Source organism: Mandrillus leucophaeus, unplaced genomic scaffold (genome assembly GCF_000951045.1).
Source record: "Mandrillus leucophaeus isolate KB7577 unplaced genomic scaffold, Mleu.le_1.0 Scaffold723, whole genome shotgun sequence".
NCBI classification, from domain to species: Eukaryota; Metazoa; Chordata; class Mammalia; order Primates; family Cercopithecidae; genus Mandrillus; species Mandrillus leucophaeus.
In genome coordinates, this window is record NW_012107842.1 from 2,153,152 (window position 1) to 2,174,091 (window position 20,940).

Below are 20,940 nucleotides of genomic sequence, written 5' to 3' on the forward strand. Positions count from 1 at the left end.
AGGCCCCGCGCAGCTAAAGGGAGGCGCCGGCCACGGTCCGACTTTCCGCGCCAAATTTTTAAATCGAAGGCGGAAGGTCCGGCCCCGCCCCTGGCGCCGTCGGCCAATCGCAGGCCCGCCTCCGGCCCTCTGGTTGGTCGGAAATTGTTGTCCTGGAAACCACGATGATGCTGTCCGGGAACTGTCGGGCGGGCGGCGGGCAGACAGGGCCTGGGGGAGGGCCTTTGGCCCAGAGGAGGGGGAAGTGCACGGAGCTAGTGGCTGCCCGGGGACTGTACCTGCTTGCCTTATTGGGCAGATGCCGCCTTCCAAGGTGGAGTCTAACGCCGTGGTGTGAACTGGCCACCCGAATAGGGACTAAATAGTGCTTTGTATCTTTAAGAAAGCTCTTTTTAAAATTAAAAAAAAGTCTTAATTATAAGACTCTCTTTAAATGCCCAGCTGTATGCTTGGAGCTTTGGGACTGAATTTGGAACTTTCCTGTCAAGCAACCTCCCATGACTTTACTGCTGAGCCTGTGCACGTGTGTGTAAGGGGAGAAATCCAGGCATCTAGATGCAGACTTGTACCCAGTTACTTGGGATCGCGTGCGCTCAGCCGGGACCTGGGCTTGTGCGCTCAGTCCGGAGCCCAGATCTGCGAACAGGTGGGTGCTTGCTAAAGTATTTGCTGGGGTCCAGAGAATGGCCCGCCTTTTCTACAGAGGGGAGAGGGCTGTCACTAGAAATTCTGTGGGTTGCTTGAAGTCTTAGGACAGCCGATCCGTTTGCTGAAGGAATTTACTGGCATTTGTTGGCGTTCTACGCCCAGTGGGGCGATCGCTGGTCGAGAATAAAATGTAAATATAGTTTGTCATTTTTCGTTAGTCTTTGTTTCCGTAGCCTGTTGTCCGTGAAGGAATTTTCAACAGATCTTTTGGTTCTTGTTTTTCTCTAACTTTTTCTATTTCCTTTTTTCTTTAAGGATATTAAAACTTTTAGTCCAATTGATTGGACTACTTGAACCATCGGGATTTGGGGAGGAACTCCAGATTTTTCATTTTTAAACTCTAAATGTATGAGGAATTTACAGAATGGAGAACGAAAAGGTACTTTATAACTTCAATATTCATCACTGCAATTTTAAATTCAGTATCATCCGGATTTAACTCCATAATTTTTCCCTATCCAATAGATCTTATTAATGCCACATCCTTGGTTAGCCTCTGTAATAACCTGGAAAAAATGAACCTTATAGTTTCAAAAATATCTAGTTTAAAATATATACTAATTTAATTAATATAGTTTAAAAAATGAAAATTATCTTAATTCAGTCTCCAAGCATGTCAAATGCCCTTTCTGAATTCCAGTTGTTCAAGAATCCTCAGAAATGTAATGAAACTGACAAATTTTATTATTCTTAAAAATATATTTTCTATATGTATGTCTTGGAGACAGCTACCAAATCATTAAAAACTGGAAAGATTGTAAAGGGGCAAACCTACCCCTCTTCAAGAATTCGTTAGTTTCATTACAACATTTCTGAGGATTCTTGAACAACTGAAATTCAGAAAGGGGGTTTGACATGATTGGAGACTGAATTTCTTTTTAAGATAATTTTTTACCAAATTGGCAGCTTATTTATGGGCTCTGCAAAATGCTCTGTTTAGGGGGCAAATATTTTGTAAGATTACAAAAGAATTGTCTTTGGGGGGTGTCCAACTACTGATAGGTTAAAAAAAAGTGAACTTAAACATGCATATTTCTTAGTAGTTTTAGATGTTAGTCAAATAAGAGAATTACTATTGCTTCTGATAATGTGAGGCAAAGAAAAAGCCTATTCTCAGATCAGCACATCTCAGACGCACATACTGCAAGGAGCTCCTGTTGGGTCCACCACACTGACTTCTATGTAAGAAGAGCACCATACTTGGAGTGAGAATATCCAGGTTCCAGTCCTGTGTGACCTCTCTCAGCCTACATCTTCTCTTCTGCAAGCTAGGAATGCAGGATTCCATGAACATACAAACGGAAAAGAGCTTGATAAACCCAAGATGTCACAGCAAGTCCCATTAATCCATGTTCTTGGTTATTTGGTCTGCCTATTATTTTACTTATTGCTCTTCCAAGCATTTTCTTTAAAATAGATAAAGATGAGAGTAGTGTGTGAAGTCCCTGGTGTCCAAAACTGGAAGGAACATAGTCTCCATTAGTCTTATTTATGAACTGCTGTTAATTTTCCCTTTTGTCTCAGTGGCTATCTTGCCTCTGCCAGGATCTAGCTTTGTGGTCTTAGGTAGCTGTTAGGTTGGTGCAAACGTAATTGCTGTTTTTGCCACTACTTTCAATAGCAAAAGCCACAATTACTTTTGCACCAACCTAATAATTTTACTTTTCTGGGCTCCATTTTCTCTATCTGTAAAGTGAGGGAGTGTGTGTTCAAAGAGCAGACTTTTCTGGTCAGAAATCCTGCTGTTGGACACTCTGGATATCCCTGATAAATCTGACCATATGCTGTCCCTCACCCTTGTCTCCTTGTCTCTCTGACTCTTCAGTGGTATTTTATTTAGCACCCATTTCATGCAGCCATTATGCTAGGTGGATAAGAATTTCTGCCCTGTAGGCCTTTACTTATTACAGTACTATGAGTAAACAAAAGTCATTTCTAGGAGTTTGAGATCATTTAACATTGTCAGTCCAATTAGGGGAAGCTGAGTGAAGGGCATTTGGGAACTCCATACTGTCTTTGCTACTCTTTAAATCTAAAACTATTTCAAAATACAATTATAAGTCCTAACTAAAGTTGTTTTTTCAGTGGTTGAAACAAAAGGTGAAAACATTTAGGCCTTATTGCAAAATTAAAAATGGGAAGTGTAATTATTAGAATGGACAATACACATCACATGACCATTAGAATACAGTTATTAATTTCCTCAACTCTACAATCTCATTAGACATTTTTTCCTTGGCATGATTCTATTCATTATGCAATTTCTGGAATCCAAGCTGTCTGATAAATCCTGTTTTACCATGGATTTAATTATTTACATTTTTTAAACCAGGAAAATCTCTTTTGTGAGCCACATAAAAGGGGACTAATGAAAACACCTCTGAAAGAATCCACCACAGCAAATATCGTGTTGACAGAGATCCAGCCTGACTTTGGCCCTTTAACCACACCCACCAAGCCCAAAGAAGGCTCCCAGGGAGAGCCGTGGACACCGACAGCCAACCTGAAAATGCTCATCAGTGCTGTGAGCCCTGAGATCCGCAACAGAGATCAGAAAAGGGGGTTGTTTGACAACAGAAGTGGATTACCTGAGGCCAAAGACTATATACATGTAGGTTTTCACGACTGGTTGGAGACTGGGAAATTTGTTGGGGGGGCTTGTAGCTATTGGAGAAGTGCCAGCAATTTAAAGCATCACCACCTGAAGTCTGTTATTAACTTCCTTCAGAGCACCAGAAAGGTTTGAACCCCAAGAAATATAGCACTGGGAATTCTGAATCTTTGCATTATTTTCGTTTCAGGCTTTCCTTTCAGGTTTGCCAAGTGTTTTGTACTCCCCCACCCCGCCACCAACCTTTTCTCCCACCCAGACTTTGCAGCTGTTGAAGCTAAGCGTGTGTAAGTTGGTGTTAGTCATCGCGCACAGATGCCCCTAATAAATCTGTCAAACTTTATTTTAGAATAAGACAGTGTTTACCTTTTCCTTTGTAGGAACACTTATCTGGAGATGAATTTGAGAAATGCCAGCCAAGTCGAAAAGAGAAAAGTTTAGGATTATTGTGTCATAAGTTCTTAGCACGATATCCTAATTATCCCAACCCTGCTGTGAATAATGACATCTGCCTTGACGAAGTGGCAGAGGAACTTAGTAAGTATGCAAAGAACTCACTGAAAGAATTAATAATTAAAGTGGCTTTATGGACTTAACTCCTTCAGACCCCGGCTCATCTAGCCAGTGTTTGTAAAGGACACAAATAAGGCGACATGGAAATTTTCTATCCCTAAAGCCCTCTTCTAATTTAAGAATGAAGGCAAGTAGTTGCAAATTTCAGCAAATCTTGGAGGCAAAAAAATCACAATGAAGGTTGCTTCTGACTGCAGTTTTCTCTGAAGCTTTAAAGAAAGGCAATATTGTCTTATGACTTGTTTTACAAAGTTACAACTGTGAACTTTTGCCTCATTGCTCTGCCTTCCTGTTCTTGAAGAATCAGGCTGATGAATGGTTATCTTCCTAGTTGACGCTGAGGATCAGCTTCTGTGAGTGGGAACAGGACCTGTGCACTCCTGGACCTCCAGCACTATTCTGAGGACTAGTTTTCTGAATGTTTTGTATTGGGCACAAGTTATTCCTCCTGCTCCTTTTTATCTTCTGTTCAAAGACCTGAATCTATTTGGAGCTAAAAAGGGGCCTGTGACAAATTTGGGGTACCTTTGGAGTCATGTGGGTATCTTAATCTAAACCTGTGAAGAGATGTGCTGTGCAAGATAACACGTTTTAATACAAAGCAATCACCCCGTGAAGAAAAGTTGCCCTTCTAATACATGTTTGTAAATATCAACTGTATTTCACATTTTAAGAATATGCCATTTAGATTCATCTACTCTTCATATATGCTTAATGGTAGCTGGGTAGGAAGTTCAGCAAATATCTATTAATCTCCTACTACTATGTGTCGCAATGTTGTAGGAGCCTGGGATACATCCATAAACAAAAAGGGCAAAATCTCTTCTCTCTTAGAACCTATATTCTAGTGGGACAATAGATACTGAGTAAAGGATATAGGAAGTAAGGAAGGATAATACATGCTAGAAGGTAACATGCATAGTGGAAAAAATAAATTGTAGATCAGGGTCAAGGGATCAAGAGTGCTGGGGAGGTGCTTTGCCATAAGTGGTCAGATCAGGCTTCCTTGAGAAGGTGACATCTGAGCAAGGACTTGAAAGAAGCAAGGTAGGGAGCTGTAAGGACATCAGGGAGAAGGGTTCCAGGCAGAAGGAACAGCTAGGACAAAGCAAGTGCATATCTGGCAGATTCCAGGAACAGCAAGAGGTCAGTAGGATCCACCCTTATTAAAATAGTGTTTTATTGATCACTTTTCCAGAAAGGCTGATCTCATCAAATATTTAAATTGAAATTAAGTTTCTTGAACGAAGAGAATTGTACCATTACAGAATATTGAAAACCCAATTTAAGTAGATAGATGAGAGTCACAGAATTACTAATATCACATTGTTAATGGTAGCTAGAAAGTAAGCAAAATTAGACCCAAAACGGGATATTTTATTTTTATGTGAGGTTTTAAAAACTACATCATGGTTTTTGTACTTTTCTGAAATCTCAGCATTTTGTTTCTATCGTATGATCATTATAGATGGGTGTGTGTGTATCTGTAGGTATTGGAAGGGGTTGGAAAGTGTGAGATGTAGAGTTTTAAAGACTTGGTTTGCTACTTGCTAGCTCTTTGCGGGTGAGGGTGAGCTACTTAGCTGGTCTGAGCCTCTGTTTTCTCATTCTTTTTTTTTTTTTTTTTCCCCCTTGAGATGGAGTCTCGCTCTTTAGCCCAGGCCGGAGTGCAGTGGCGGGATCTCCACTCACTGCAAGCGCCGCCTCCTGGGTTCATGCCATTCTTCTGCCTCAGACTCCCGAGTAGCTGGGACTACAGGCGCTCGCCACCACGCCCGGCTAATTGTTTTGTATTTTTAGTAGAGACGGGGTTTCACCGTGTTAGCCAGGATAGTCTCCATCTCCTGACCTTGTGATCCGCCCGCCTTGGCCTCCCAAAGTGCTGGGATTATAGGCGTGAGCCACCGCGCCCAGCCTTTCTCATCCTTTTTAAAGTGAAGATCATAATACCTACTTCACAAGTTTAGGGTGAAAACTTCCTAAAGCTGTGTAGCACATCTTAGGCCCTCATTAATTATTGCCTTTCTAATTTATATGATTTGTACCCTTGGAAAGCAAAGACATGTCTTTCTCACCTTCACAGTATTTGTTGAGTATGTACACTTACAGTACAGTTAGGAAAGTGATATTATCCGGGACCTACTGACGAATAAACCATGGAAGAAAACGCTATTCAGTTCTAAACAAGTTACAAAAATCTGTAACACACAATTGCACGTTCTTTGTAGATGTTGAACGTCGTCGCATTTACGATATCGTGAACGTCCTAGAGAGTTTACATATGGTGAGCCGCCTCGCCAAAAACAGGTACACTTGGCACGGGCGACACAACCTCAACCAAACCCTTGGCACCTTGAAGAGCGTCGGGGAGGAGAATAAGTATGCCGAGCAGATTATGATGATCAAAAAGAAAGAATATGAGCAAGAGTTTGACTTTATTAAGAGTTACAGTATAGAGGATCATATCATCAAATCAAACACTGGCCCAAATGGACACCCAGACGTGTGTTTCGTGGAACTCCCTGGAGTGGAATTTCGGGCAGGTGAGAGATGGTAGTGAAAACCCCAAGCTGCATGGCATTTGTCCTCTGTCTAAGGAAAAGGTCCTGTGGAGAACACGGCTCTAAAGCTACTGCTGCCTTTAATGTTCAAATGCCGCAGTTGTCAGCTGTATGATCAGGTGGTGGTATTTTTAGCCTTGTTACTTTAGAAGTCACTTGTCCCTTTATGAATTTTAATTCTCTAATCCTCATCCTTCTCTAAAGCGTCCGTAAACAGCCGCAAAGACAAGTCTTTAAGGGTAATGAGCCAGAAATTTGTGATGCTGTTTTTGGTGTCAACGCCTCAGATAGTAAGCCTAGAAGTTGCTGCCAAGATTTTAATTGGGGAGGACCATGTGGAAGATTTGGATAAAAGCAAGTTTAAAAGTAAGTGTCATGACTGCCATGGATTTTTGAACCTATTCTTAAACAATAAAATCTCAGTCGTAAACTCATTTCCAAATTAGGAAACATAGGTGCATAAACAGATCTTCTCTAATTATGTTCACTTCTTCCCAGAAGCCATGATAATATTGATTTAGCTAACTCGTTATGATACATAGGTATCACTACTCTTTTTTTTGTTGTTTTTTGGTTTTTGGGTTTTTTTGAGACGGGGTCTCGCTCTTTTGCCAGGCTGGAGTGCAGTGGCGCGGCCTTGGCTCACTGCAACCTCCACCTCCTGGGTTCCAGTGATTCTCCTGCCACAGCATCCAGAGTAGCTGGGACCACAGGCACGCGCCACCATGCCCAGCTACTTTTTATGTTTTTAGTAGAGACAGAGTTTCACCATGTTGGCCAGTAGGGTCTCAATCTCTTGACCTGGTCATCCACCCACCTCGGCCTCCCAAAGTGCTGGAATTACAGGCATGAGCCACCATGCCCGGCCAAGTATCACTACTCTTATTTGACACATTGCTTCATTTGATATTGTAACACTGTTCTCATTAAAAGTAAACACTGGAAGAATCTATTCTGTGTAAGCTCTAAATGAGAGTAAATTGTAAAGTGGATCTGGACCCCAGGTCTCCTTCCACTGATGCTGATATAGAGGGTTTATAAATGACTCATAAACTTGTCCCCAGAAGTGACCTGCAGCACAGGTAGCCTGCCATTTTGAAGGAATGGTTTTAGCTAGATTATCTGCTCAAAATTCGGAAGGGACTGTAGACTGGATTCCTAACAAAAGAGCTACGCCCTCACCATTACACCAGACTTTGCAGGAAGGGTGTGGAAAGAAGTGCTCAGAGGGTGGGGAGGGGCACTTGGCTTGGGAGATCTGCAATTTCAGAAAACACATCCTGATACTACTGAGGGGTTACTTGCCTTTTGTGAGTCACCAGATAGTTTTCATCTTTGTTTCACTGGTTAGTCATAACCTTGAAAACTATTTCAGGAACTGCAGAGGTGTAAGTTACTGAATCCCCAGGGAAGTCAGAACCTTCTGGTATGGCTAGGAAGGAGACTTGATTTGTAATTTGTACTATCAGGATGGCAGTAAAAACAGACTTTTTGTAACAAAACTCTTTAAGATATGTGAGATTTGTCAAATTCACAGATCTATGTTTTGCATATTACATAAAGACAATATTTAAAAAATTACACATGTTGATGGGGTACAGAATTTTCCATGCTGCTATAGTAAATACATTTTGTTATAAACTATTGCAAGCAGAAAAGCAAGACATTTGTCACTGATACTTTTATTTCTCTGTTCATAAAGTTCTTCTGAATCCTCATTAGGAGATACCCAGGAATGGTGACTTTTTATTTTTGAAATAGTCTGTAACATAGTTTCAGATAGGGTGATCTCATCAAGTCATTTTTTCTTTGTCAACATATGCTATTGTCATTTCAGCATAGAGTACTAGCAGTAACTGAGTCTTTTAAATATTTGAAACTTTTTTATGGTAATTAAAGCTGTATCACCAGAACTTAAAAGGAGGCAGATGTTTCTCTGTCTGACATTGATGGTTAAGACAGCTCCTAGAATATACATGAAGTCTTTCTGAAGAAAAATTCTTTGATCTTTTCATTATTCCATTAAGTGGTATATATACTTTTTTTCCCAGCAAAAATTAGGAGGTTGTATGATATAGCTAATGTTCTGAGTAGCCTGGAGCTTATCAAGAAAGTTCATGTTACAGAGGAAAGAGGCCGAAAACCAGCTTTTAAATGGACCGGCCCAGAAATCAGTCCAAACACCAGTGGTATGTATTTTTTTATTTCACCTTTTGCTTTATTATTTGTGTGTGTGTGTATGTGTGTGTGTTTTTTTAGTTTTTAATTTCCAGTGTATGATGTTCCCCTCCCTGTGTCCATGTGTTCTCATTGTTCAACTCCCACTTATGAGTGAGAACATGCAGTGTTTGATTTTCTGTTCCTATGTTAGTTTGCTGAGGATGATGCTTCCAGCTCCATCCATGTCCCGCAGAGGACATGATCTCATTCCTTTTTATGGCTGCATAGTATCCCATGGTGTATATGTACCACATTTTCTTTATCCTGCTTCATTATTTTGAATTAATGCACATTGGGAGATATTTTCCCTTCCCTTTCCTACTCACAGCCCCACATGGAAAAGATATATATGATTGAAAAGATGATTCAAGATGAATGGCAATATAGAAAGTTTGGCTACTGGCTCCATCAGCAAACCAAGATCCATAACAACCTCCCTCCCTGTGTTCAAGAAGTAGAGTCTGTATGTGAAAGGATTCGGAAAGTTGAAAGCACCACAAAGCATAAAACACTATTGCTGCTATGTGGCACAGTGACCACAACAGAACCTGTGCCCATTGAGAATATGAAATGAGTTCACTCTGGTATCAAAGTAGATATTTCTAGTCTTCGTCTTAACTCTGCGATGCTGACATTTTGCATTCTACCAAAGATCCCCGCCCAGAATCATTGAAAATGACAAGAACATGGGCCATGGAGACAGAGGGAAACTTAGGTTCCATTCCCAGCTCTGCCACTCTGGCTTTGCAGCCTGAGGCAAGTTACTTCTTCGAGGCTTAGTTTTCTCATTGGTGAAATGGGAAGAACAATGGCACCTCAGTGGAGTTACCGTGATTTTGGTATAATCTCAGAGAGAGGTCCTTTGGTGCAGGAATTTGGAGTGAAAGTTCTGGGGCCATACTGACCAGGTTCATATCCCAGGCCCACATGCTCCCAGTTGAGAGACTTTGAGCCAGTAGGTTAATGTCTCTGTGGGTCAGAGCTCTCATCACTGACACGGGGCTGCATTTCTTGAGGAACAGTTACCTCATGGAGCTGTGAGGATCACCCTTATTTCATCAGATCTAAGACTCTACTGATTGTAAGATGCACAATTCTTTCTATATCACTAAGAAAAATTGCTAATAACTACCCTCTAGCACACCACTGGTTATAAGATATAGTGCAGTTTCAGAAATGCTAATATAGGAAATACTGTGTCTCGGAATTCATTTAATAAGATAAACAAGGTTTTCTCTGTAAAGCCCTTAGAACAGTGATAGGCACGTGGTCGGTGCTCTGTAACTTGCCACTTTTATTCCTAAAATTGTTTTATTTCATATCCCAAAGGGAAACTGAGCCATCCAGGTTTTAATACACAGATGTTTTCTGTTTCAGGCTCCAGCCCAGTCATTCCTTTTACTCCCTCTGATTTGGAGGTGAGACGGTCTTCAAAAGAGAACTGTGCCAAAAATCTCTTTTCCACACGTGGGAAACCAAACTTTACTCGACACCCATCTCTTATCAAATTGGTAAAGAGTATAGAAAGTGATCGGAGAAAGATAAATTCTGCTCCCAGTAGCCCTATCAAGACCAACAAAGGTATGTTTTCAGGAATGTCAGGGATCTGCTAGGAAGAATTCCCTTTTATCTCAATTTGTTTAGCTTACTTGATCCTTGCGATAGTTGTCAGAGAATTATTTCAATATCTATATACCCAAACCCTCTTGAAGCCTAACTAACGTATAAATTTAAAAAGTCATTTATGGGGCTTATTGTTTAATTGCTATGCAACTTTGAGGAGAGATACAAATTTCTGTTCCTCTGACTTCAGTGAGGTTTCATCTGTGTGAACATTTATTCTTTAGCTTTGACTGACGCTCTCTTCCTTTCTGTTTTACCAGCTGAGAGTTCTCAGAATTCTACACCCTTCCCAAGTAAAATGGCTCAGCTCGCAGCTATTTGTAAAATGCAGTTAGAAGAGCAATCGAGGTAGGTTGGCAATGCTCTTTAATAACAGGATGAATTACTTTTACGTTGCATTATTAGGATTACTTATTTTATGTGAAAAGAAGCACTAGCCTTGAAAACTGGAGAGCTAATCTTTTCTGTATCTCATATTCACTCATTACAGAAATTATCTGCATGTTCCATAAAAGCGTGTCTTCAATGTGAGGCTTAAAGCTGTAGAACAGTTCAGAGAAAATGTATATCCATCATGTCGTGTATTAAATCTTGTCTTTTAGTGAATCCAGACAGAAAGTGAAAGTACAGCTGGCAAGATCTGGACCCTGCAAACCAGTAGCCCCTCTGGACCCCCCAGCGAATGCTGAGATGGAGCTAACAGCACCATCCCTCATCCAGCCCCTGGGAGTGGTTCCCCTGATCCCCAGCCCGTTGTCATCAGCAGTGCCCCTGATCCTACCTCAGGCCCCTTCAGGCCCATCCTATGCCATCTACCTGCAGCCTGCTCAAGCCCACCAAAGTGTGACGCCACCCCAAGGCCTGAGCCCCACAGTCTGCACCACCCACTCTTCTAAAGCTGCTGGAACAAAAGACTCCACAGATGCCACCACTGAGAAGGCAGCCAATGATACCTCAAAGGCCAGTGCCTCTACCAGGCCTGGAAGCTTACTGCCAGCACCAGAGAGGCAAGGGGCAAAGAGCCGAACCAGGGAGCTGGCTGGAGAAAGAGGCTCAAAGAGGGCAAGCATGCTCGAGGACAGTGGTTCCAAAAAGAAATTTAGAGAGGAACTAAAAGGACTTGAAAATGTCTCCACAGTAAGTACAGCCTTGAACTGCACAAAGCTTTAGGAATTCCCTAGTCTATTACAGGAAGATTGGTGACTTGTGAAATTTACTGAAGAGCATTCTCTCAGAAGACAAGGAACTGTTCCTTAGCATCCCATAATCCAAATGAGGCCCTCAACAACTAATCCCCTGGCTGGGATGACAGCAGGGACATTTTTAACCTTTGGAGGAAGGGATTATTTGCTCTCTTTTTAAAGTACCACGGGTGGTTGTCCTTAAGTCCATTTCTCCATCACACACTGGAATGGAAACACCTGTCATGAAAGTCATAAATAATTTACAAGCAGACGTAAGCCCAAATGAACGAATGGGTGCACAGGGTTCCTGTAACTCCTGCTTTCTGAGTCACTACCTAATGTTTGTTTGATGTCATGTAACTGGCATCTGTTGCCTAGAAGATAAATTGCTCCCCGTTTTTACTTTCTACGTAAAATTTAAATCATAATTTCTATTTTATGTAAATAGAAAAATCAAACTGATCTTGGCAAATTGTAGATATAGTTCATGTATTAGTTTCTGGAGATTTCAACGTGCAAGATAAATTTTTTTTCCTAAGTGGATATTAGTTCAGGAGGGAATTAATATTTATTGGATGCCTACCCACATATAGCAGACACAACAGATATTAGGCACTTTTACATACAGTATCTCATTTTTGTCCCTTAGGACAATTATATATGAAAGACATTACTGTATCATCCAATAAATACCACTAAATGTACAAGTAAAAGTTAATCTGTCATTTTGCCCCTGCTCTTAATACAAGGTATTTTACTTCTCCATGTCCTATTTTTCCGCATCTGTAAAGAATTTATTCCATCAGTTTTTTCCTCATCACCTACTGGGTATAAAGCACTATGCTCTGGATCAAATCTAACCCAGTACCTGCCTTTGGTGGCAATTGCTTTTGGGTACTTGCCTGTGGGCATATTATAGTTTTTGTGGGGTTAAGTGAATTTATTCCATGATGATACACATAAAAGGGTTTGATCCTTTTAAGACGTCGTATAAGCTAAAAGGTATTATCTGTTACTGTTGTTATTGAAGAGGAAGCTTAGAGTTTGACAAATCTTCCCTGAGGATGGCCTCATGGTAACCATTCAAAACATCTACTATCTTACATAATATCATTTTGTATTTAATGTATATACTAAGGGGGAAATCACAAGACTTTGCTTGATTCAATATTCTGGGAGATCCATAACCTCTTTTGGCCAACGGGTATGATTTAATAATGGTCTCCTGTTGCTTACATAGTTATTCAGGATTAGGGTTTTCAGTGGATAGATTTTCCATACACTCCTGCTTCTTTTTTATATGTCTGAAACTTTAACCATTTCTTTTTTCTTTTGAGACAGGGTCTGACTCTGTCACCCAGAATGGAGTGCAGTGGCATGATTTTAGCTCACTCCAGCCTCGACCTCCAAGGCCTAAGTGATCCTTCAAGTGGCTTAGACTACAGGTGTGCTGTCATGTCTGGCTAATTTTTTATTTTTGTGTGGAGACAGGGTTTCACCATGTTGCTCAGGCTGGTCTCAAACTCCTGAGCTCAAGCAGTCCGCCCACCTTGGCCTCCCAAAGTGCTGAGATCACAGGCATATGCCATCATGCCCAACCCACTTTTAACCATTTCTTTTTAGTATGACCTGAGCAAAACAAAGACAATGAGAGATTCATGTGTTAATTCATTCAACAAATTTTTACTGAGAATTTACACTTCTAGGGGTGGAAAGAAGATAAGTATGCAAAAAAACACAAACATATCAGGTAGTGAATGATAGGAATGAAGATGGCATGATAGAAGGAAGGGGTGGGAGGGTTACCATGGGCTAGAAGAGTTCAAGTTCAAATATGTCAGATTCATTCTGCAATTTAATAGTTCTAATTTTTTTTAAAAAAGGGGAATTGGCATTATAGGTTAAAAGATTTTATAATGAATGTAGTTGGTTGGAAATTTTTAACTTATTATTCTATTACTATGGGTTTTACTGAAGACTTGAAAGAGTTAAACCAGCAATCAGAATAATTTGTACCATGAGAGAATATAACTAAAGCTAACAGAGAGGAGCTCTTCGTGAAGCACCTAAATTTGCCCCTTAAAAATCTCTTTCAGCCGTTTTCAAGGCACCTACTAGTAGAGATTTTGAGTGGTACCAAGTGCCTAAGAAACAAAATTAAAAACTTGTGGTATACTTTTAGCTTTGTGGATTCTGAATTCCCTTGTTCCCAAGGAAAAAACCTATTAACAACTAGATTAAACTGTTGTTTTGACAATAGAGAGAAGAAGGGTCTGAAGGAAGATAAAAGGAGGGCCCTAGTTTATAAGAGCAGTTTTTAGCTTTTGCCAGTCCTACTTATGGTGAGGCTAAAGCAGACTTTTCATGCAGTTCAGCCACCCATGTAATCTTTTTCTGTTTGGTAAAGTACAGTGATCTAGTAGGCATGTTGGGAGGTACATGGAACCCTATCCTTGGACCTTTTCTATTTGTGATACAACTTTATTGCCTAAAGCTTTTGCTCAATGGCATGTGCGTCTCTAATATGAATTCATCAATTCTCTTATTTGTAATTTTTTTAACTCTGGTGTACTTTGTGTATTTTAAGACTGCTTGTTATCATTAGAGCAAGCAGTACTAGAAAGAAATCTTTACTTATATAATTTCTGTTTTAAATCAGGGGCCAGCAAACTTTCTTTAAAGGGCCAGATAGTAGACATTTTTTGGGTTTTAGGGCCATATGGGCTCTGTTGCACCTATTCAACTCTACCATTATAGCAGGAAAGCAGCTATAGGCAGTACATAAATGAATGAGTATGGTTGTGTTCCAATAAAACTTTATTTATAAAAACAGGCAGGGAGTGGGAACTGGCCCATGGCCCATAGTTTAGCCCCCTTTTCTCTAAATCAGTGTCATTTAAAGTTGCCTTAAAATACTAGTCCTCCTTAAATGCCTACTGAAAATATTGTTGCCATATAATTTGGGAAATGCTACCTGCTGTGTGCCCCACTTGGAGATTTTTAATGCATGCCACCATTAAAGTCTCTTAGAAATCCTCTAATAAAGACACGATTTGACTTTGTTTAATTCAGCATTTTCCAATTATATTTGACCATGAATCAAGCAATGCCTATTTGCAACCCGTGTACCTAGGGGCCCTCAGAATGCTCTTTGGGAAATACCATTCTATATAATTCAAGAACAATCAGTTACTACTACATCATACCAAGGAGTCCAGTAGCAGGAGTTAGGTTATCAGTGTGAGAGTGGTGTACTGGATGAATCCTTACCCCTAAGCAGGGTCACTGCCAGCATCCAGAGGTGTCCTAAGACCACAGGTGGCATTTAAGAAACATGTTCTGTATTGTTCGGGGCAAGCATTGGAAAGGGTGGGAGGGGATTCTCCTCTAGGAGCCAGGTGACCAGCCTGCCTGCAGCCCACACCACTGGAGGCTTTGGTCCAATGAGGCAACCACCAAGGGATGTTAGTCCTGAAAGAGGCACGTGGCTGTTTTTCTTCCTGTATTTGTGTGTAAAATAAACCCTTCCTCCTTGTTTTCTAGACCTTGTTCCCATCAGGATACCTAATCCCTCTCACCCAGTGCTCATCCCTGGGGGCAGAGTCCATTTTGTCTAGTAAAGAAAACTCAGGTGCTCTTTCCCCAAACCACAGGATTTACAGCTCCCCAATTGCAGGTGAGTGCACATAAAACACTAACCAGATGTGGGCCGGTCTCAAGTTCACTTAAGCCTTGTCAACTTCTTGGATAAATGTCTGTGCTTTTAAGATATCTTCCCCCTTTTCTTTCCAGGTGTTATTCCAGTGACATCATCTGAACTCACTGCTGTTAATTTTCCCTCTTTTCATGTAACACCTTTGAAGCTAATGGTCTCACCAACTTCCGTGGCAGCCGTACCTGTCGGGAACAGCCCGGCTCTCGCTTCAAGCCACCCCGTTCCCATCCAGAACCCAAGCTCAGCCATTGTAAACTTCACCCTGCAGCACTTGGGACTCATCTCACCCAGTGTGCAGATGTCTGCCAGCCCTGGGCCTGGAATCGTTCCTGTGTCTCCAAGAATAGAGGCTGTTAATGTCGTACCAGAAAATGCAGGCACTCAGCAAGGAAGGGCCACCAACTATGACTCACCAGTCCCAGGCCAGAGCCAGCCAAATGGACAATCAGTTGCTGTGACAGGGGCACAACAGGTGAGAGGCTTTCTACTTAATTTTTCCTGGAATTATTAAGTCCCAAGTATCTGTGTCATAAGAGACTCACTTTTGCTTTCCCTCTTTGGAGAGGGAAAGGATGGGAGAGTCAGGAGACTGAAGGCCTATGTTATTTCCAGAACCTAGGAAGAGTGTCCAAGGCAGCCATATTATTGGGTTATCATGAGATTTTTGTCTCTCCCCTAACAAAAATAATTGAGAATGTAAAACTCATCAAAGCTTCCCTCGCCAATTTCCAGATACGCCAGTTTCCCAATGTGCAATATATCCATCCAGCCCAATCTTCCAAGTCTGGTAAGATTAGGTATCTGTGTGGTTGACGTCTTTTGTCCATTCTTCTCTTTCCAATCAGCCTGTTCCTGTGACACCCAAAGGGTCACAATTAGTGGCCGAAAGTTTCTTCCGTACCCCAGGTGGACCCACCAAGCCAACCAGCTCATTCTGCATGGATTTTGATGGTGCTAATAAAACCTCCTTAGGAACTCTCTTTGTCCCACAGCGAAAACTGGAAGTCTCAACAGAGGATGTCCATTAATCAACAGATGTTGGCTTAGTTTAATTTTCTAAAGAGTTGTTTAATAGAGAAATGTACACAGACTGATTTGGAGAACACATTCTCTGAAAATACTGTAAATACGTTGGGGATTTGCTCAATGTGAAATCAGATATTTGTTTTCGTACATATATATATACACACACACATATATTTGTATAAAGCTAAGTTTAGCTTTCAATCCTACAAAATAAAAGTAAAATGTTGAACTCTAAGATATATTAACTTCTGGGGGAAAAAAATCCATTATTTTAGCTGTGCCTATACCATTATGCAAAGTAACTGTATTAAAGTTTACTTCCCTCTGAGTAAATATGTTTGACATGCCTAACACAGCATTCCCTTAAACATTTTGCACAAAGAAAACGCTGTGTGATGTATAATGTTGTATTTTTAAATAGGAGTATAGCTATATTTTTTGTAATTTCTTTAATCTGTTGTTGCAGTGTATCTTTTTGTAAAGTTTGCAACAATCCTCAATCAAGACTATGGAAAAATTATTTATAAAATGTATTTTTAATCATAAGTTGTTCAAATTAAAACTTTTCTAAAATGTAGTTAGCATTTTCATTTGGCCAGTTAGGGCACTGTTGGGAGAAAATTAAAATTTACCTAATCACAGAGGCAAATTCTCAGTAAAGAGTATCCATCCTGGGTGCCATTAGATATGCAAAGTTTATAGAATGTTTCTACATTCTGTCCCCCATTTTGACCCTTGAGATTGCTCCACTTTTGCAGAAGTAAAATTGGCTTTGGAGAGGCTGTTGCTTGGCCAAGGACACCCAGCTAAGTCCCATGTGCTTCCTACCACACTCCGGGAGATTAGAAATGAAAAGAAGGTGCCTAGGGGCCCTGACGTGACCAGCATCTGTCCCACGCTTCCTGCTCTATGCAGAGGTGGGTCTGTACCTGCTCTCTTAACACACTTCTTGGATGGCCCAGCTCCAGGGGTGTGAAAACAGGAGTAAGGATTCTAATGTCCGCCACACCTGGAGAACTACTGTACCAAACCCCCAGGAGCTCCAAGGGAAGGAACAAGTTCCAATGTGTTAAGTGTGCATCTCTTTGACCCCCTTATGGGAAGAATTGCACCTTGAGAATTGACAAGTGCTTTCCCTGGTCAGGGTCTTAAAGGAGCATCATAGTATCTATTTCCTACATGTTTACTATATGTAGACAGGGTTACACATTTCAAATGTATCATATCTATGAGCTACAACTGAGGCTCACAGGGATTAAAGCAACAAGTCCATGGTCACACTGCTAGCGTATGCAAGTACTCAGCTCATGTCTATTGGACCTCATTATCCATTGCCCATTTACTTCTAGAGACATGCCTAGCAGCTCTAGAGAACCCATATGAATTATTTCCTCCAAAGTACCTTTGCCTTTGTTTTTATCCTTCTTAGAAAACAGGTGAATGGTCTCTGATTTAAGAAATGGCCCCTGCCTTCAAGGTGCTTATAGTCGAGAAAGATAGTATGTACACATGAATAAAGCATTTCCATACAATAAACAGAAAGGGTAAGTTGCCAAATGGTAGATACAGACAAAATATATAGTTTTGTAGAGACTACTAGATTTAATTGCTTACACAGAACTATGAGACAAACACCAAGACAGACAGCTGCTGTGTCTCTCAGGAAGTTCTTGCATCTGCCTCCCCCTCCTCTGTGGCTGAGCTAGAGAGATTGGAAACCAAGGTTTTGTTTTGTTCCCCTCATCAATTCTCCATGTGAAGAATTACCCTCCCGGAGAAATTTGATGCATAGGAAGAAAAGAGGTGTTAGATTTCCAGGCAGCTCTGGACACTGTCCCCCCAGTACTGCTTCTCTGACAGGTTTGTGAGGTTGCCCCTTGATCCCCACCTCCTGGTGTTCACACCCTTGTGTTCTCCCCTCCCCTTGAGTGTGCTTAGGACTGTAACTTGCTTCTAACCAATAGGATACACTAAAGGTGATGGGATTTGTGATTGTGTGTGTGGTTTTGTGGTCATATGTCATAAGACTGTGATGCCCATCTTGCTGTAGTCTCTCTCCCTTGCTGGCTTTGAGGAATCAAAGCAGCCATGTTGGTGGGGGGCCCAAAGTGGCAAGGACCTGTGGACAGCCTTTGAGCAAAAGGCAGGCTGCAGCCAACAACCAGCAAAAAACTGAAATCAGTCCTGCATATGGCCACAAATTCTGCAAACAACCTGAGTGAGCTCAGAGTGGCTCTTCCCCAGTCAAGCCTCAGATGAGACCACAGCTCCTATCTCCACTTTGATTGAAGCCTTATAAGACCCTACAGAGGACCCAAACTAAGCCATGCATGGATTCCTGACACACAGAAACTATGAGATAATAAACATGTATTTTAAGATACAAGTGTGTGGTAATACTGTTATACAGCGATAGGTAACTATTACAGCCACATAAACCCCCATTGTTCACAAAAGTCTTCCAGTTTGTCCTATTATTGTTCATTGGTTTCAAAGGCATTCATAGACGGAAACATCCCTAAGACGTGGTAATTCCAACGGCTTTAATGGGAGAAGCACTCTCCATTTGTTTTCAAAGCTGGAAGCAACTTTAAAGATACTAGGTAGTAGCACAGTAGTGGACAAAGTCATCTGGCCAGCATGCAATGGGAAAAGTTTCTTTTCCCAAACTGCCTCCTTATTTCCTTTAAGGAATGACATTTTCCATGTTGGATGGAGCCCAGTGGACTGTAATTGGGAACCCCATCCATGTCTAGCAAGAGTAGACTTGTCATCCAGCCTGGGCCAGTCCCCTGGGATTGGATGTTCCATCTCATCCTAGCAGTGTTGTTCTTACTGTCTGTTACTGCTGTAACTGTTGCTGAAGCTCCTGCTTCCCAGCCTCTGAAGTGGCCATGGCACCGGCCCATCTTCAAACCTGGTTTTCAGACATCCGCTGAGTCTCTGGGCCTTTGCTATCCTTCCAAGAATTTCTTTTACTTAATGTTGCCAGTCATTTCTGTGGCTGGTAGCCAAAGGGCTCTTACCAGATCACAGAAGGAAACCCACAGCAAAGGCTTCCTAGTTCTCAGACTAGTTGTTCCCTGTTCCCTGGGCCTGGCAAAATTCAGCCAGAGAATGAATAGAAAAGGCCTTCAGAAATGCTTATCTCACCAGAAAATGCAAGTAACTCACCTATGCTCAAGTGGATGTAAAGTACGATTTCAGATACCAGAAAGGGAAGTAGTTGAATTAAGAGATATAAGAAACCCAGGAAACTCAAGCAATAGAATTTGATGAAAAAAAAAATTTTTTTAGTCGACTGAAACAAGTTCTCTCAGCCTTGTCCTTCCCAAGTGATTAGTATTCCTGCAGATAAATGATAAAGAGATTTTCAGAACTTAAAGCAGATAAGCCATCTGAGCAATCCTACTAATTATATAAAAGAATGTGAGTTCACTGCGGATTCTTTACAGTATTTATCAGTAGTAGTTTTCATATCTTGAGGGCTTAAAATAAGAGATAAGCTCAAAGGAAACGTGTTATTATTTTAGGTTGAAAAAGATATCAATCTCTTAGTCAACTTTTTAAAAAGTAATTTTGCATTTTAGTATCCCGTTTGAGTGAACGCAGGCCAGTGACTAGCTCAATCCAATCAGCGGCTAAATGAGGACTTGGTGTGATTGTCAACATTTTGCAGAAAAATGTAGGTAGGGAATATATTATCAGTGTCCTCCAGCAGTCAAGTAATCAAGTGCATTTTTAAAAGGCCCTGTGTACACTGAATTCTTTTTAAGTACTTACCAGTTTTTACCATATGATCAGCACTGTGCTGTGCAAAACAATGCCTATGTCATCCTACTTTGTTTAATAAAAGTATCCTCTATGTGTGAATCTTCTAGAAGTTCATCCTAAGAACAATTTTATTTGTTACTATGAATTAAAATCTTTCTAAAATGATAATATAACTTCCCATTTCCTAGAGAACTGTACTTTGACTATAATTTAACCTTTTCTTCACATTTCAGAAATTCGTGAGCACTGTTGCTTTGTTAAATTCAAATTCAACAAACACAGTTTAAGCCACCTATGATACCATAATGCCTTCAGGGGCTAATCAATGTATAGGTCTACATCCTCTTCAAATTAATGGCTTCAGAATATTATCCTTTTCAAGTTCTATTTTTTCTCTGTGGTTGTGTGACTCCAAATTTGATATCAGCTTCTACTTGTTTTGCCCCTCTATCCTAAGTATTATTTATATCTCAGACAGACATGTACATGTATATATGTTTTTTATATTACTTTAAGTACATATATCTATGAATATACATAGTATCTCTTTTGCTTTATATGAATATATATAGATATGTATTTATATGTGAAGATTCATGAATATATATATGTTTGCTTCCCTCCTATATGGCAAGATACCTTTACAGAATGGTAATTTAGCTCTTCTGACCCAGGAAAATTGAACGATCCCCAGGGAACTCATGTCACCAAACTCACTTTTCTAAACCAATAGATCTTGCATGTCCAAGTCAATAGATTTTGGTCTAATGGTCTAAGAAGGGCTCCATCCCTCTCCTGCAGGAAAAGGCCATAAATTGATGGCAGATGTTTCCCTTGCCAATCAGTGGTTTTTTTCACTAACCACACAAACTGGAACTTGTTGATACTGGCAATCTAGGACCATGATGAAATGCCAGGAATGCGAAATATGAATTACATATCTAC

The 20,940-nt window shown here is 40.7% G+C and overlaps 1 protein-coding gene across 1 annotated transcript; it reads left to right on the top strand.

Moving 5' to 3' along the window:
- Positions 1–204: 204 nt before the first annotated feature.
- Positions 205–16,795, top strand: E2F8 (E2F transcription factor 8). The gene is made up of 13 exons (XM_011965413.1): positions 205–646; positions 964–1,087; positions 3,041–3,319; positions 3,700–3,856; positions 6,121–6,435; positions 6,658–6,819; positions 8,505–8,642; positions 10,051–10,254; positions 10,557–10,644; positions 10,899–11,433; positions 15,024–15,156; positions 15,273–15,667; positions 16,041–16,795. The coding sequence occupies exons 2-13, from the start codon at positions 1,073–1,075 to the stop codon at positions 16,221–16,223; spliced, it is 2,604 nt and encodes an 867-aa protein (XP_011820803.1). The 5' UTR covers positions 205–646; positions 964–1,072; the 3' UTR covers positions 16,224–16,795.
- Positions 16,796–20,940: the final 4,145 nt, after the last annotated feature.